Source organism: Siniperca chuatsi, linkage group LG14 (assembly GCF_020085105.1).
Source record: "Siniperca chuatsi isolate FFG_IHB_CAS linkage group LG14, ASM2008510v1, whole genome shotgun sequence".
Lineage (NCBI taxonomy): Eukaryota > Metazoa > Chordata > Actinopteri > Centrarchiformes > Sinipercidae > Siniperca > Siniperca chuatsi.
In genome coordinates this window covers 18,253,597-18,271,102 of record NC_058055.1, presented here as the reverse complement: position 1 = coordinate 18,271,102, position 17,506 = coordinate 18,253,597, and the positions used below count along the sequence as shown (strand labels likewise).

Genomic DNA, 17,506 nt, shown 5'->3' with positions numbered 1-17,506 from the left:
AAACACTGCACAGATTATGGTTACTGTTGTTGATCAATATTGCAATGATATGAGCACAATCAGCCTTTTGTATAACATTGCCCAAAGTGCAGAATGTGTTGCCTTATGATGCAGCAAGACACCACAAATTAATATAAACCATATCCAGAATGAAGTGCATACATTTTGAAATTATACTAAAAAAACGACTTTACAGCTTTTAATGTCCACAGCAAAATGTATAAATTAAAAGGTATATTTTTGATTTTCCTCTTAGGTTACAAATGAGAAAAATCAAGGTGAAGACAAAATGGTCCATCTTGTGAACAAGACAGACTATTTTGTTTCAAGCTTTTGAGACAAAGTTAGCTAATTTTAAGACATCACAATTAAACAACCATTTACATGTTTGATCATCTGTACACCAGACTATTTCAGGGTTTTGTTGAGCCATTTTGTGAAACTGATGCTCTAAAGTCATCCTAGTATGCACAATACAAAAGGCAACTCACTTTCCACTTCTCCCAGATCACGCAGTTGTACTATATGACTTTTCACCTAAATACAAATCTACTGTGAGAGTTCACTCTTAAAGGTGTTAAGCATTTTCATTTCAGAATCAGTGTAAACCTTTGGATGCTTATTTTACTGTTGAATAAGCTGCGGTGAACACTGTACTTTTTAATGCCCATGTAAAATATAATGGTCTGACGTAATGTGCCTCTGCCAGCATTTAGTATTAGAGGTTAAGGGACTCTCCACCAGTGGACACTCCACCAGGCAAAATCTATTAAAAATCTTTTAATGCCCTACTTGAAGTGTATTTAAATGTACACAAGTTTATTTTAAACAACTACATAAATTTGAGCTTGATGCTAAATTAAAGCTTTTTCTTTGATTAAGTAAAAAAAAAAAAAAAAGTAGTCAACTATGACTCAGCTGTTCATCTATGAACTGGCAATATCCATGTCTGCCTTTTTTAGGGGAGTTGCTGGTCTTAATGAGGACAGTTTGTTGCTCTGAATTCTCAAAGTAAAAATTAAAAAACTTAATGTAAAATGTTCTCCCAAAGTATATAAAACTTGAGAGGTGTTTTCCGGACATGTATAATCAGTAACTTCAGTAAGGTATTTGCAGAAGTGCAAATTTTAAAATCAGAAGTCAGTGGTTTCTAACATTTAAATATTTGTTCTCCACAACTGATTGTTAAACACACTTACACAATGTTTTCTGAGCTGATAAACAAACATAACAAATAAAAAACAGAAAGGAATAAAGTTTTCAGTTAATAGAACCAGTTTCATTTCAGCAGGGACAAAAAACCATGGACTATCAAACCAAACAGGGCATTAATCTCCTTTGTGTTAAGCTTGAATTCTGGCTGTTTAAGGAAAAATCTACTGCTAAAACACTTGAGCTTTGTTGAAAAAGCTGCTTCTGTATTAGGGATGTACTCTGCATTTCTGGATCTAAAAACATCAGCATTTGGGGTGAATGAGTCAAACACACTTCCAATAAAGGTTGAAGATAGCAGATTGCCTTTGAGATTTTCACTGGAAGCAATTGTTAAACTGTGAAAATAGTATTGGACATCAAATTTAATGAACGTGATTAAACGTTAAGGTCGCATAAACAAGACAAGTACAGTAACAAGGAAATTCATAAAAGTACAGGCTAGCTACTGTCAGGAAGAAACAAAGTATCTCCAGTGAAAGATCAACAAAAATTTCTAATAGAATGTACAGCAAGGTAATAAATCCAGTAAACAAACACATAATGTCCACATGAGTAAATGTAAAATTACAAACACAACAGTTATCCCAACAGTAGTTTAATTCAACAGTTACTTAGACTGTTGTATTAATGTTATGTTAGCTCCAGACAGCTAGTATAGTGGCTAGGTTGGTTAACAGTAAAATTATTAGAGAAAAATCACACCAACAATCACAAAACAGCTGTAATAAAAGAGTACCTACAGATAATGCTCCAACAAGGGCAGTTAAGGAGTAGATAAAAGATGCCTGTCAGTATTTGCTTGGTCACAGATCTGACAAAATGGTGGATGTAGCGGTTGCTACTAGCAACAGAACACCCAACTAAAACCTACTGCTGTGGGCAGAACAAAATATATGAAACGATAAAATTAAGTAGAAGTGGATGACTGTTTTACTGTTGCACAGTAACTATCAGAATACACATCTAATCATAAACTGATACATATCAGTATATATATACCACAGTGTAAGTGTATCTGAGGCTGTATTTTTTTTTAAATGCCCTTCTGTTTTCCAACTCCTTGGCCTGTGGTTGGTTTTGATGTTTAAGAAGGAGAGCATGCAGAGTGTGGCAGGAGCCGGAGTAAAGAAATGAACAACGACAGGCACGTTTCACTCAGAAGGTGCTGAGAGGAACTGCCAGTGGCAGAAAGAGAGAGGGAAGGGAGGTGGAGGCCAAAAATAAGATTGAAGAGAAGCAAGAGGGAGGAGGGCAGTGTAGATAGAGATATAGTTTTGTGTAGCTAAGTGGACACAGAGCATGACATCAGTCACACTGAGGCCACCCATGCTGCAAATAATGTACTCATGCAACCAGTTAGTGGAAAATGTGTGAAAGAAAACAGGCGCATCATTGGCATCGCATCTGAAAAGTGTGATATTGTTAGTAACGTGTTGTAATGCTGTTTTATACCTAATATATAATGAAAGTGATACATCACCCAAAATGTGTATCGAATTAGTGTACTGTATATAGTATTATAAAGTATATCAGTCACTACTAACTTGCTACAACAACTTTTCAAGCATAAAATGTGTTTAATATGTTTAATACTCAAAGGATTTTGGGTTGAATATGCAAAATAATGATTCACTATCTTCTCCTTCATACAATGAATTGCCAACAAGTACAGTAAAATTACTCCCTGATATGTCTGCAGAGCTTTCACTTGGTTGTTGAGTCACTACTAGTATCTCAGATGACTTTGCCAGGCGCTGACGTTTCTGGCTTTAAAAGCTGTGGATGCACACACAGCAGCTTCAAAGAGTAGGCCATACTCTTTATTTTATATTTGCTCCACAGTGGAGAACGAAACCACAAGTGAGTGAAAACTGCCTATTTGGTATTTGGCTCATTTGTAAAATTCTTCAATATTCATGTCCAGTACAGGCCACTGTAGGCTGTCAGACTTGGCAGTTTTTTGTTTGTAGGCAGAGACTGAAAAATCATTGATTACTTAATACCTCTTTGATTTAAGGTTTTAACAAATCAATGAACAGGTGATTTTTGCTAATAAATTATTTATATTATTAATTTATCAGTGATATGACACATTTGCATTAATACAACCTCACTTTTTTAACTGAGCTACATAGAAGGAATTTTTTTCAATCCAAAAATGTTCAGTCCAAAGGAAGGAATAGTTGAATTTTATAATTTCCGTCTTGATTGTATGTCGCTTAAGTTATTTTGCTCTCCAACTTTGTTATAGTTTTCATTTTATTAGAATGTGTCACAACCTTGGATTACTATTGTTGAATGAATTGAGACAAAATACAGGGTATTAGGGTGCTATTGAAAGAACAGATTTTTTTTTCTCCTTGACACTGGTACTGTAAAACCGCAGTTTATCCTTAAGGTCAGTGTGTGGTCTCAGTTTGGTCATACTTTAGTTATTTTGACGCTTCGGAGCCACTGTGACTCACTGCTGACTGACATCCTACGATGTTTTTCTGACTCAGTCCCAAGAGAGACAGTGGTGTCTGTGTGTGTGTGTGTGTTTGCGCGCACGTTTGGAAAGATCCGCTGCAGCTTGCCAGTCGAAGAAATAAAACACAGGCCTAGCAGCTCCTGCATGTGCTGCCAGAAACACACACATGCTGGCACACACACACACACACACACACACACACACACACACATAGATCTGCACGGAGGACCTGTGGTATTTACATGAACATGGCCAATTACACTCTGTCTGTCTTCTCTCTCTACACTCACTGTCCTTTCCCTGACTCCCATCTGTCTTTCCATGAGACTCTTGATCCATCCGCTCTTTTCTTTCCCACTTTATTTATTTGCATCCTTGCCTGGATTTAATTTTAAATTCTATCAATAGTATACAGAACGCCACTAAAATGTTTGCTTATGTACTGCTGGGGTTGACCACATCATACTGTTACTCTTATTTTTTTTTCTTTCTTCTTTGACCATGGAAGTGAAGGAATAATTAGCCAAAGCATCAATAGAGATGGTCAACATTCGAAAATTCCTGTAACTCCTTCATCCCGTCTCAGTGTCAGGATAACATGCAAGTTCCTGGTTGCAGTGTGTGTTGCTCCTCAATATATGCTGTTTCTAAGAGAGTTATGAGAAGTATCCTGTATATATGGCTGACCTTGGCCAATCCAGCAACAGGAAATATTGTTGGTGGCCCTGCCTTGGGTTTATATGGAGGAGAAGGCAAACTGGCTGTGAGTGTCTGTCTCCTAGGAGCTCTTAGCGCCTCATGTATTATTTGAAAGGCATCCATCTGTCCGAGGCGTTTCACTGCCTCACTTGGCTAATGTGAGTTAAGTTTAATGGAACTTTTTGCACTTTTACAGCACACACACACACACACACACACACACACACACACACACACACTCACAAACCCCCACACAAATGTAGGAGCTGTCAACCTTCATCACTAACGCCACTGGGGATCCACTCACAGTATCTGCCTGTCTGCATTTAGCCTCTTTCCACTCACTCTCACTTTCACCAATAATTGCATGAAAAAAAGTATCATCAAGTATCAGTATAATCAGGACAAAGAGTGATTTTCTCTTACATGGGTGTGTTACATGGTTTTAGGCCAGGTAACCAAAGTTAAAAGTAAGAATGTGATGCTTTATATGAGTCTTTGCTGTTGGTGGTTGAATCATTTTGAAGTCCCACAGAATAAGCACACTAAACATGAAATATGGCTTTTGCTAAGAAAGCATGCTGTCTCTAAAGTGCCCTTTAGTAAACCTAACGACCTCTTTTTCTTTTCTCTTCATTCTCTCAGGTCTGTCAACAGCCAAGAGGAAGTTTGCTGACTCTCTCAACGAGTTTAAATTTCAGTGTATTGGAGACGCAGAGACGGATGATGAGATATGCATAGGTGAGCTTGCTGATATGAAATCCAATATATTTACTCTGTACCGGCAGAGGAAAGCCTGTAAATAGACGGTCGACAATGCTCTCTCATTTATAGTCGCTGAGAAAGAACTGTCATATCAGCACTGTTTGAAAGGCTAGCTTGGTTTTCAGTGCTTTTATATAGGAAGCCATTAGCCTGATGTCAGACAGAATTGTCAACTCATTACTCTCCATTTTCATCTTCAAAAGAATCAGTCAACTCGATGAAGTGGGTGGATTCAAAGGTCAGGACCCAGGCAAGGAAGCCATAACAATCAGTTGACAATGATGCCTTTTTAGTACAAAGCTTATTCTTTGATCAATGCCACAAAGTGGAATTCGCTGGCAAATTGTTAGTAGTGACTGATATGTCAGTTTAACTGCCAGGCCATATCCTTTGGTGCCTAAAGAAAGTAAAAAAGAGAAAAAACTTAACATTTAAAGCCTTTTCAGCAACAAATTTTTATTATTTAGTTTAGTGGTAGTGCAACAAGAGCACACTGGCTATAAACCTAAATACTGTGATCATTTGCGCATTGAGTCCCTTTGGTGTTGTTTTATTATCTTTAGTGGTCACTATTCATCTTTCTTTTATCTAACTAGTATTATTTAATTTCCATGTTGGAATCTTTAAAACATTACACAATATAATATAATTATAGTAAAGTAGATCATTACCTGGAAATGAACTTTTCACTGGATTTGGGAAAAATACAGAGTGTGAAGCCGGTCAAATTGTGCAAAAGCCTAGTCCTTACTCTTTACCTTCATTTGTCAGTCAGTGTTACAAAACATTGATTGTGCAAACAATCAATAGGTAGTTTTTTCCAGTGGCATCAGGAGCATCTGTTGTGCAGATAACACAAGATCTACAGTCCAGATTACAGTGTAGATTTTTGCTCATTCTCCACAATAAAAGCTTCATTTACATAAGATATACAGTCATGATTACAATGTATATCTCTCCTTATCCTCTATGGTAAAAGCAAAGTATCCTACTTGAAGTGACATGTTTCTTAGCTCTTGCTTAAGCCTGTTGTACATATCCTGTTTTTTATGTTGCTCTTGTCTGATGTTAACTACTCCCCCCCTCTCCAACCAATGTTATAAATGTCATGCTGGCCCAAACCCAACATATTGGTGTACATGAGAATATCATGTAGTATTGGTGTACAGTTCATGAAAATATAATTCTTAATTCCATGAACCAGCCTAGAATCCAGGCCATGCAGTGCTCTTTCAGTCGCTGTCCAAACAGCTTGCCGTGAAACATGCAGCAGTCACCACACCCTCTCATGCTGCCTGGCTCAGTCGGTGCAGGCTGCAGCTTCTCACTGGCCTGACCCACCCACTACTGTTGTTTAACTAACCCACGCTATCTTTCCTGAACAGCTTGCTGCTCAACTGGGCTGCACCACGGCACTGTTGTTTTTAGGTTTTTCATAGTCGTGTCAAAACTAATTTCTGCTCTCTGATGCAGTGATGATTTCACTCCAAATGGATCGACTGCATATCAATTTAAAGAAATTACTTTTATTAGTTACCTTACACAGCAATGTAAAAATAGCCTTTAAATAGCCTCCGTTAGTTTCACTTGGTCAATATCTCATTGTTATTCTCTCAGTATTACATTTGTTTTATTCTGCGTAATTGATTAAGAATGTGTGTTACTGAAAGGTTTGACAGCATTTTATGTGCTTTATTAAAGGATTGCACTGTTTTTCAATGCATTCCTTGCATAGTCCTGAGGTTCTGCTCCTTTTATAGTTGGATCTAACTTCCAAGAGCCAAATCCTGTAAAGTCTGATATTGAAAAGCAGAATGAGTGTACGTGTGTGTGTGTGTGTGTGTGTGTGTGTGTGTGTGTGTGTGTGTGTGTGTGTGTGTGTTATCATGTGACGATTAAGGAGTAAACTTAGGCACCACTGTCTACATGTGCATGCATGTGTGATTTTTACATGCCACTGCACATGCTGCACGTGCTCAGTACGTATGTGTGCTCACTGTGTCTGAATAACTAAGTGTGTGTGTGTGTGTGTAAGAAGTGTTGGACAGGGACAGAGGCAATTCAAGTGGAAACTCTGACCCAAAACAATGTAGGCATGCCTCGCCTTCCAGCAAGCGGGGAAACAAGCACTGAGCTGTGCTCACTGTGAAAGCACCATAGAAACAAACCATATAAATTGCGGTTTCATTTCAAGTTAATTACTCTGCTGTGTCATGAGTTTAGAAACATTTGTGAGACGTCCAAGAGCAGAAACAAAGCTTCATCCCCGCCACCTCGTGCCAACATTCTTCAAACACTCTCTCTGTTTCTGTTTGCCTGTACTTGTGTGTCTCTCATCATTACTATTGAAAATACCAACTTTCTCTCTCTCCCTCTATCTATCTCTTGTCTTTTATGTCTCTTTGTCTCTGTACCAACATGTCTGTCCTTAGCCAAGTCTCTTCAGGAGTTTGCTGCGGTCCTACAGAACCTGGAGGATGAGAGGACACGTATGGTGAGTGACCTAACAAATTGTAAGGAATATTATAGTTGGTTGATGGGAGGGAGTGGAAGCTGTGTTTTGCACATGAAGCTTGCCATTACTCAGCAAATGTTTTGACGGTGATAGGGCTGACCCTTCTATGTCAATTAGTCAAATGGACTCAGAGGATTGATTTTTAGAATCTGGTAAACTAAGAAATTGTCAGTGGATTAGTTGAGTTTTTTTTTTCATTTAGTCATTCCGTCCTGTCATTCTTACAAAGTGATGTCGTACATCATATACTGTAATATTCACAAATAGGCTTTACCTTTTGTTTGCATGCCCTGTGAGCTAGAGAACTATAATGAACTTCTAAATTCAGAGGTTGGTTTCAGTTTGCTAATATGAGTAATCATTATAATTTAATAGAAAATGATATGAGTAACAGTAAAAGATGTCTGTAAAGCAATACTATACTTGCTGGTCTGTGATGTTACGTGTGTGTGTGTGTGTGTTTGTGTCCAGATCGAGAATGCCAACGATGTGCTGATTATGCCTCTGGAGCGGTTCAGGAAAGAACAGATCAGTGCAGCCAAGGTAAGCAGGTGACAGTGACCAGCTGCAGGACTGGTGACGCACATGTACTGTGCATCAGCACTGATATGCTGGCAGTGAAACATAAATCAGTAAATTCAGTGCTTCTGTAGCTGTTAGAAGGGCACTGGCAGACACAACACAACACACCACTCAAAACATACAGTTGATAATAATATACAGTAGTATTATATTATTATTATTATATATACACAGTATCTTAATATTTATTTGGACATTTGACTGTTTGGCAGTGACAGATATTGGTATTTATCAGCTGTTTTACAGAAGCTTCAAATGTGAGTCAATCAATCAGATTTTGGAACTCTGCTTTATAGTGATGAATGTTAGACTTCAGTAAAGATCTCAGCACACTGGATGTGGTCATTGATGTGTGACCTTTGACACTTAATGGAGGAGTGCAGGTGAAAAATGTGCAGCCTCAGCAACAATGGCACCTCTATATCACTATCACATTACTCCAGTTTATATTATTTGCTAATACTGAAGAGTGTTTTTATTTTATTTAAACATCTGGGTCCAATTACCCATATAGTTTGCAGTCACTGTATTCTTATGTAATTTTCCTTGAAGTGATTTGATCACAGCAGTTCCAGAAAAATGGCTCTTCTACAGCTCACCTGACCTTTTTAAAACTATTGGCACATATCGAAGTTCCAGTGAGAGCCTCCTTAATGCAGGATAATTACAGTATTTTCTTGAGAGTCAATATACTGTAATATTAAGTACATCACTTGTTATTTTGGGATACTTTTTTATATTCAGTTATCGTAATTTTATACACACTGAATTCAAGAATTTGTGTTGATAACCAAATATAGTATATTTGACTGAAAGCCCCGGCATTACAGCTTTACTTTGTGCAAAGAAGAGATAATAGAACAAGCCAAATACCATCAGTATATCTTGGACATTGAAAACAATGCCATGATACGACATTCTGCCTATACTGCAGACTTGTATTATAAGTGTTAATGACACCTTTAAATGCTCAGTCTTTATTGTGAAGTTCACCATCTTAATCAGTTGCCACACATTGACCTTGCACTGAGAGAATTTGGGAAAGTCCTTTTAAGACAGGCTTTTAATAAAAAGCTGTAGTATAAATATATGTACAGAATATTTACTGCATGTCTTAGGGTCTCCCTCTTCTTGTACATGAATGTATATCAAGGTCTGAACCATTACAACATGACCTAGATAGGAGATTAGAGGAATACATAATCCTGCCATAAATCACTGATTCCCACTGGGGGCTCTCATAGGCCAGCAGGGCTCCCTTATGGTGTGGCTGGTGTTGCTTTAGTGTTTCAGTGTGTATAAATCTTTTTGTACCCTGACTGAATGTACAGGAGGGTATGGAAACATTGAACATAAAAAAGTAAGCAAGTAGGTAAACAGAAGGGCTCAAGATTTACTATATAAATATTGTGTTTATTAGACTTTTTAATTTAAATTTTTTGCACTATAGACTTTTATCAACAAACACTGAAGTTAATGGATAAATACTACACTGTACATTTTAAGGTAATCCCTTGCCCCATGTAATAAATATGCCATGTTTCAATGTTCAAATCTCCTTACAGCAGGTCATGGTGCACTATGTGCTGTCATTAGCCATAGGACCTAGATGAGTAGCCACAGGGGTTCCCCTGATAGATGCAGTATTATTATCAGTGTATACTCTGCTAATCCGCCCCCTTACAGCAGGTCATTGTTTGATTGTGACATGGTGGCCAGATTAAGAAGTGAACGCATAATCTGTGCAGTTAAGTCACCATGAGCGATGTACTAATCCCAGTTTAGCCCTAAAAGAACCGACAACATCTTCGCCTGGCACAATTTCACCTTGTCCTAAAGCTTTCAGACCTGGCAGTCCTCTCACACAAGAGGAGTTTTAGGAAAGTTACAGTGAGTGGATAAAGAACAGTAGAATGTGTTTAAAACAGTTTATTTAAAGATAACTCAGGCCCAGCTTTTAATCTTATTCACCATGGAATTCAAGCAAATCAAATTGTGGCAGAAACAAAGTATCAAGAAACGCATTGCACAAGTCATCAGTCTAAGCCCCATGCAAGGCACAGCAGATGCTGCCTCCGTTAAGGATATGTTTAATGATACACTGTTAGTGAACTTTGGTACTGTGGTGAACTAAAAAAAAGCACAAATAAAGTGAGTGTTTACAAAACGTTTTATGCCATGTGCTGTTCGCAGAAACAGGCAGGGAGTGATGATGTATTGGTTGGCTTCATGTTTCAGTGGGACCTCCTAGGAATTGTTGACATGACAGAGCACTGGAGTGTAGCTGTGATGAGTCAATCTGGTGGCAGGGCATGATCCTGTATAAAACATTTACTTTACTTTTCTGGAAATAGAAAAAGAAAATCATCAGTTAGCAATCATACCAGGAGGAGATTGCCACCTGGTGGCTGAGGATGGAAGTAACTTAAATTAAACCAATTTAAATGCCTCTTTAACTTTTTCACCAAAAATGTGGTTAAAAAACAAAACAACGAACAGTGATTGATAGAAAACATTATATTTATGCTGGCTGTGTAGTTTGTAATTTCCTTTCACAAAGGAAGTCAGACAATCAAGCTTGCTTAAGTATATGTTTTAAATGTATTTTTAATCAAAAGTATGTAATGAACCCATAATGAGGGGCACACAGGAGAGCAGCAGTGTTTTCAGACATGATTTCCACAGTGATTATGAAAAAGTCAAAGAGGCAGAAAACAGAGGCCTTGTTGTTTAGAGGAACGTTCATCATCTCTGATGCGTTCTGCAGCTGCTGTCTATTCCTCCTCTGGCCCTGAGGACTCTTCTTGCTGTTGAAACTGGCTTGGCAGTGAAGCACCTGTGTCATGTGACTGCAACGGGGGCTGACATCATCAGCTTGTCAGAGTTCAGACTGACGAGGCATTATCTCATTGCTTTCACTGATCTGGGAGGTTTATTTCCTTTGCAAATGTCTTTCCAAGAGAAGTTGGAAAAACTAGTTCACACGAACACAAATAAGGAAGACAATAAAACAGTGCTGTTCAGTGATTTATAACATTACCCCCAATTGGCCTTTTTCACAGCAGACATTTTGACTTGTCGTAGTAGGAAAAGCACAGGTGTTACTAATAACATTAACGATGTGTCCCAGTAAGCCATGACAGTGTGACACTGAGCCAGCATGCACAATCCCAGGACCCTGAAACTGAAGCAGCTAAATGGAATCCAGCCATCATTTATTTTATTATTTACACCTGTATTTCCCACTGTGACATGTCAAAATATCTTCTGTGAAAAAGGCCAATGGCCTAATTATTAGGCCCTAATATAACCACAGATCACTGGCTCACTGGTTTGGCTCATTGGTTCCCACAGGACAGATTATGGTATGGATCATTTTGGTGATAAAATTGGTGTATCTGCAATCCTTCCAGGAATTTGAGTTTGAATAACAACTTTATAGCAATGTGGATAATACTGGTTTAACTGGCATTACAACTATTATTTTTGTTATCATTATTATTATTTTATAATAACAGACAAACTGAATAAAGTATAGGAGTAGAATGTCGGAAAATAGTCAAAAACGTACACCACAGTTTCTCATTTTTTTATGGCTTGTTTTGTTTTACCAACAGGCCAAAACCCCAAAGCGTTCAGTTACACGAATATAAAACAGAGAAGCAGCAGTAAAGCCGCACATCTGAAAAGCTGGAACGAGTGAATATTTGGCATTTTTACTTGATAAATGACTTAATTGCCTTAAATGCTTAATTGGTTAATGAAATAAGTTAGTTTTCTGTCAGTCAAATAATAACGTTGCTTGTTGATTGTTTGTCATGGTAAAACACAAATATTCTGAATCTGTTAGTATGTCCCATGTTTTTGAGCTTCTTTGTGAAGCTCCAGTCCGGTCATGTCATGAGTTTGGGATAAATAAATGCAATAACGTTAACAGGCCGAGGCAGATGTACAGTAATAAAACCCCAGGGCCTCTCTGACAGAGGGAGACCCACCCTGATCTCCCCCTCCTCTGTATATGTGTTCACTTCTCTCCTCTTGTTTCCCTCTCTGTCTCTCTTTACCTTATCTCCCCCTTCTGCTGGCCTGAATTAAAGTTGAATGATCCTAACGTGACTGTACAACCAGGACATGGTCAGAATAGAAACTGCTGTGTGTATTTTTTGTGTCTCTTGATCTTCTTGGATACTTTTTAGTTTTTTCTCAGTTATTTTTCAGTCCAGCAAGAAACACACACCCTGCTCTATCTGTCCCTTGTTTATCATTCATCTATCTGTCTGTCTCTTATGTCAGTGATCTCATCTCTGATGAAACAGTCTGTTGTAAGCAGCTGTGCTCCCTGGAGGAACAATTTCGTACTGGACTCCCTGAAAAATGGAAAATATGTGAAAGCTAACAGAAATTCACATTAAATGAAGTTTATCTTGCTCCCTGTTCTCCAAACCAGCAGCTCAAGGGCTGTGGTTGATTGCAGTTGGTAGTCGCTGGTTAAATTACTTGTAGGGACCATGTTAATATGATAAATTTAGGTTAAGTCCCACAGGAGTTGACTTAGCTGAGATGAAGCTTGATTATTCTGTTTATTACCCAAATAAAAGTTATAAAATTAAATATTAAATAGTAATGTTTTTTTTGGTTTCATCTGTTACAGGAAGCCAAGAAAAAATATGACAAAGAGACAGAGAAATATTGTGCAGTGCTGGAGAAGCACCTTAGCCTTTCAGCGAGGAAGAAAGAGTCACATCTACATGAGGTAAGATGTTGTGTCTGAGTTTACATATCTTTTCTTTCTTCCACCTGATTGGTGATATTTCTCATATTTTTTTTCAATGAATATCAGTCTGTCAGTTGTCTTAAATTTTCTTCCCTGTTGTAGGCGGACAACCAGGTAGATAACGTACGGCAGCATTTCTACGAGGTTTCTCTGGAGTACGTCTTCAAGGTGCAGGAGGTCCAAGAGAGGAAGATGTTTGACTTTGTGGAGCCTGTAAGATCACACTTGTTTTGTTTTTTTCTTTGTCTTTTATGTAATATGCCTGTTTATTTTTTTAAAACTCTTCTTTTCCCCAAAGTTGCTGTGCACACATGCTCTTTTTCAGCAGTGGTCTATATTGCACTTACTCACTTTGACATATCCACACCCAGCAGCTGCGCATTACAATCATAGTCTTCAGTGGGTTGGAGGTTTTAGTGCCTCGAGGGCACCTCAGTGGTAGTTTCTGTGGAAATAAAGACAATTTGTTGCACACATACCACACAAACCTGACTTTTAATTCTGTAGGAAAGTACAAAGTAGGTCTAATTCACTGCCTCTGTTTTAGGTTTTGTCTTTACAATATTTAATTTTCTCTTTGTCACATGCCAATTGGTCATTGTTTTTTTTGGAACATACATAGCTGCAAATTCTCCTAACTTCTTCTTCTATGAATCTGCTACATAAAATATATCTGTCCACTTATTCTCCTCTTCCTCCTGTTCCTCTTCCACCTCCTCCACTCGATCTTCACCCTCTTCACCAACCCACCTGTGTTTTCTCCACTTTGTCCTCCTGCACTTTGTTTCTCACTTCCTGAAAATCCTCAATCTTTTCCTTCTCCTCCACATTCTTCAATTTCCCTCTTTCCACTTGTCCCCTTCCTCTTTGTCTTCCCACACATCTGTATTTATTTCTCATATCTTCCTCATCTATCTCCTTGTCCTTTCTTCTCTTTCTCATTTTCATTATCTTTATCCCTTCCTCTTCTTCCTTCATCTACTTCACTTTCTTGCTGTTTGTTTTTGTTTCCTTTCAGTTGTTGGCATTTCTCCAAGGCCTGTTCACCTACTATCACCACGGCTATGAGCTGGCAAAGGACTTCAACCACTTCAAGACTGATCTCACCATCAGCATACAGAATGTAAGGTCACACACACACACACACACACACACACACACACACACACACACAAACAAAGCAAAAGGTCACACTATAACCTTGAGCACTGCAATATACCTTTATGCTATCAAACAAAAATCTGCCCGTGGAAATAAAACCTAAAAAAAGTAAAGTAAAAGATAAATAGTCATAATAGAAAGCATACAATAGACTTACTGATGTGTTGTTTGTCCATCAATGCATGTTTTATTAATTTTTCAGTCAGAAGTGGCAGTTTACATCCGTCTCCTCCAGATTTGGTTTGTTTCTGACAGAAAAATTTGGAAGGGTTTCACTTTCTTAGTTGTAATCTTCAACTGAAGGGGTTGTTCCCCCAAAATGCTATGTTGAAGCATTCTTATTGAAAGTTCAAAATGCATCTAAATCCAACGTCATTCAGGTCAGCTTCATTAGCACAGGGGGAACATTTTAGTCTAAGAGAAAATCATCCTCCAAATGTAAAAAAAGGCCACAGGTGGAAAGGAATTCAAATGTCAAACAGTTACTCAGAGAGTCATCTGAAATTTAATTTGAGACCTAAAAAAGAGAGCAATTATACAGTAGTTACACCTCTATTTCTAATACTAAGAGGAAATTATGAAGCTTGAATATTCAGGGGTTGTAGGAATGAACGTTCCTTGTGGGTTTTTTTTTGTAAAAGTATTTCTTACTCTGCTTGCTGAAAAATAGTTATACTGTTGTTGCAAGTTAAGCTTACTCAGGATCAGACAATTCAATGAAAGGCCTAAGACGTTGCCTATGTGCTTGCGTTGACAGACGAGGAACCGTTTTGAGAGCACGCGGTCGGAGGTGGAGAGTCTGATGAGGAAGATGAAGGAGAATCCACATGAACACAAGAGTGTCAGCCAGCACACCATGGAGGGATACCTGTTTGTGCAGGAGAAGCGTACGTGTCAGCCCACTTCTTGTGTGTGTGTGTGTACATGTTAAATCTTGAAGACAATGAGGGCACAATTCAGCAACAATTTACAGCATTACACATGAATGAGTATGTGAGTGGTTGGGGTGTGTGTGTGTGTGTGTGTGTGTAGGCTCAGTACGTGCATGTTAGGGGCATGTTGTTTGGTTCACGCACACACACATACATAGGCCTTCATACACACACACACACTATCATAGCAGCAGAACAAACAAGCCATAATGAACCTACGGTTGACGAAGTCAAGTCTGATCTGTTTAAGGCGTGACAGCAGCTCTGACCGCATGCGGTTACCATGGTAACATCTAGCACTAAGGCAGGCATGACTAAGACTCATCCTATTTTTTTTTTTTGCTTTAACCCTCTCTCCCCCTCTTGCCTCTGTCTCGGTACTCCTCCCTTCTCCTGTGTTTTTGTTTTTTACCTTCTCTCTCTTCATCTGTCTCCAATTCTTTCTCTCTCTCCCTCAGGCTCATTTGTATCTACCTGGGTGAAGTACTACTGTACGTATCATCGTGAGCCGAAGAGGGTCACCATGGTCCTGTTTGACCCTAAATCAGGAGGGAAAATGGTGAGTAGCTTTGGCCATTTAAACATACAGATGATGTTAAAATGTGACAAAACATCCAGGCTATCCATCTATATTTTAGTAAGAAATAAAACATGAGCATAGTTTTTTATAGCAGTATAAAACATACTCTGTCAAGTGCACACAAATGTTCCACACACTTAGACACACAGACACCCTCATATACAGACACAAACACACACACACACACCTAGTCATCATGTTGTCTGATTTTCAGTTGGTTCTCACACAGTTCATCCCAATGAGCTGCTCTCCAGCACTCATTAACACACTCTGCTCACTGCTCAGCACAACAAGCTCTCACTGTGTGTTTATTATTTTTATTATTCCCAATACACAACATGATGTGAAGGGATATTTTCAGGGAAGGTACAATGATGTTTCGAGGGCAGAAAACTGTTGAACTATTTTAAATCAACAGAAGATGTCAAGTTTTGTGTCAGTCCTTCAGTATTTTGACGCATGGTACCATTTTACACCTGCATACAATCATACAGGGAGAGAGATAACAGCTTCTCCCACAACAGCAGCCTCAATAGATGAGAGTGCAGTGTTGCCAAAGATGTTGTGAGTAAGTAGCATGACTGCAACTATTTTGTCAAAGTGCTATCTTTTATAACTCTCTCCACCTACACACTGAATAACCCAAAGCTGTTCAGGATTGTTCTCTGAAGGTTGTCACAGAACACTTTGAGTGGTTAACAGAAGTAAAAGTAGAAACACTAAACATCACCGAAAGCCTTTCAGCTCCAACACAGTAAGACAGCAAGAACATATCATATAGGATCATGGAGTCAATATGATGACATCAGACCTGGCCCATTAGTGTTTTGTAGTGAGAGAATCAAACCTGCATGTACAGTATGTTAAATGTATATGAAGTGGGAGTGTAAACATGGTGCTTTATCAATAAAATGAAATAAAATTGATTTAAAAAAAAATTAAGAAAGTAAGCCACACCTTATGAAAGGTGGTGAGGCAGAGCATTTCCAGAAATCGACACAGCCCTGTATGTGAAGGATGAAAATATGGTGTGAGATTTCAAAATGAAGGTCAGTTCATTTGCTGCCAATGTCTTCTGGGGCTTTAACATTCACATGATGAATATCACTCAACATTAGTAGAAATTTAGGGTCTTTTTTACATTTGTTACTGAATATTCATATATTTACTGAGAAAAGTATTATGAGAGCCAGAAATTTAAGATTAAAATTAATTTGAACCAGTTATGTTAATATATGTTGACTGACAACATGTGGCACTACCCAAATTGTCCATGTGGATGTAACCTTCACCCCATTAGTGAAGAGTCTAACATTACATTAGATAGCATATACCACTTACATCATATATGTTTGTTACAACCCTATGATTTTCACATAAAGAAAATATTTAAGCAGATGTTGTTGGTTGCTGGTGTACCTGAGGCTAAAGAGCATAGTTTCTAATGGATGTGTGTGACGGGGTACAGTCTACGTACTGTAACACCGAAGTTCTTAGTTTCTATTTATACATATTTTTCAGTTTCAAGCTCATTTCTTGTTAGCCAGCCCCTGCAGAGATGTGTGTCGTTGCCCATCTCACACTGCAAGTGTTTGGCAAAAATTATCTCAATGTGCTTCCAAGTGGAAGTTAAGCAAGTTGGAAATACTGTCTGTAACTTCAGTTGCTCTCCAACATGGGAGGAAGGAGAGTGAGTCCTTATTAAAAATGTACTTAACTCTCAAAACTGACCTAGTGTTCAGAGTTATCAGTCTGGTCCAAGAAAACATCCATCCTCATCTCAAATGCTATCATGATGTGGTTAATGCTCTGC

The 17,506-nt window shown here is 38.3% G+C and overlaps 1 protein-coding gene across 8 annotated transcripts in view; it reads left to right on the top strand.

Moving 5' to 3' along the window:
• Window positions 1–17,506, top strand: part of LOC122888751 (rho GTPase-activating protein 26-like) — a 105,813-nt gene that overhangs the window by 40,215 nt on the left and 48,092 nt on the right. For all 8 annotated transcript variants that reach the window (XR_006380774.1, XR_006380775.1, XR_006380776.1 and 5 more), the window contains 8 exons: window positions 5,030–5,125; window positions 7,582–7,643; window positions 8,136–8,207; window positions 12,898–12,999; window positions 13,123–13,233; window positions 14,039–14,143; window positions 14,939–15,068; window positions 15,572–15,672. Coding sequence is in view for 5 of the 8 variants with exons in the window: in XM_044223563.1 (XP_044079498.1) it covers window positions 5,030–5,125; window positions 7,582–7,643; window positions 8,136–8,207; window positions 12,898–12,999; window positions 13,123–13,233; window positions 14,039–14,143; window positions 14,939–15,068; window positions 15,572–15,672 (779 nt within the window). In the remaining 3 variants the exon portion in view is untranslated. The remainder of the gene's footprint in view (window positions 1–5,029; window positions 5,126–7,581; window positions 7,644–8,135; window positions 8,208–12,897; window positions 13,000–13,122; window positions 13,234–14,038; window positions 14,144–14,938; window positions 15,069–15,571; window positions 15,673–17,506) is intronic.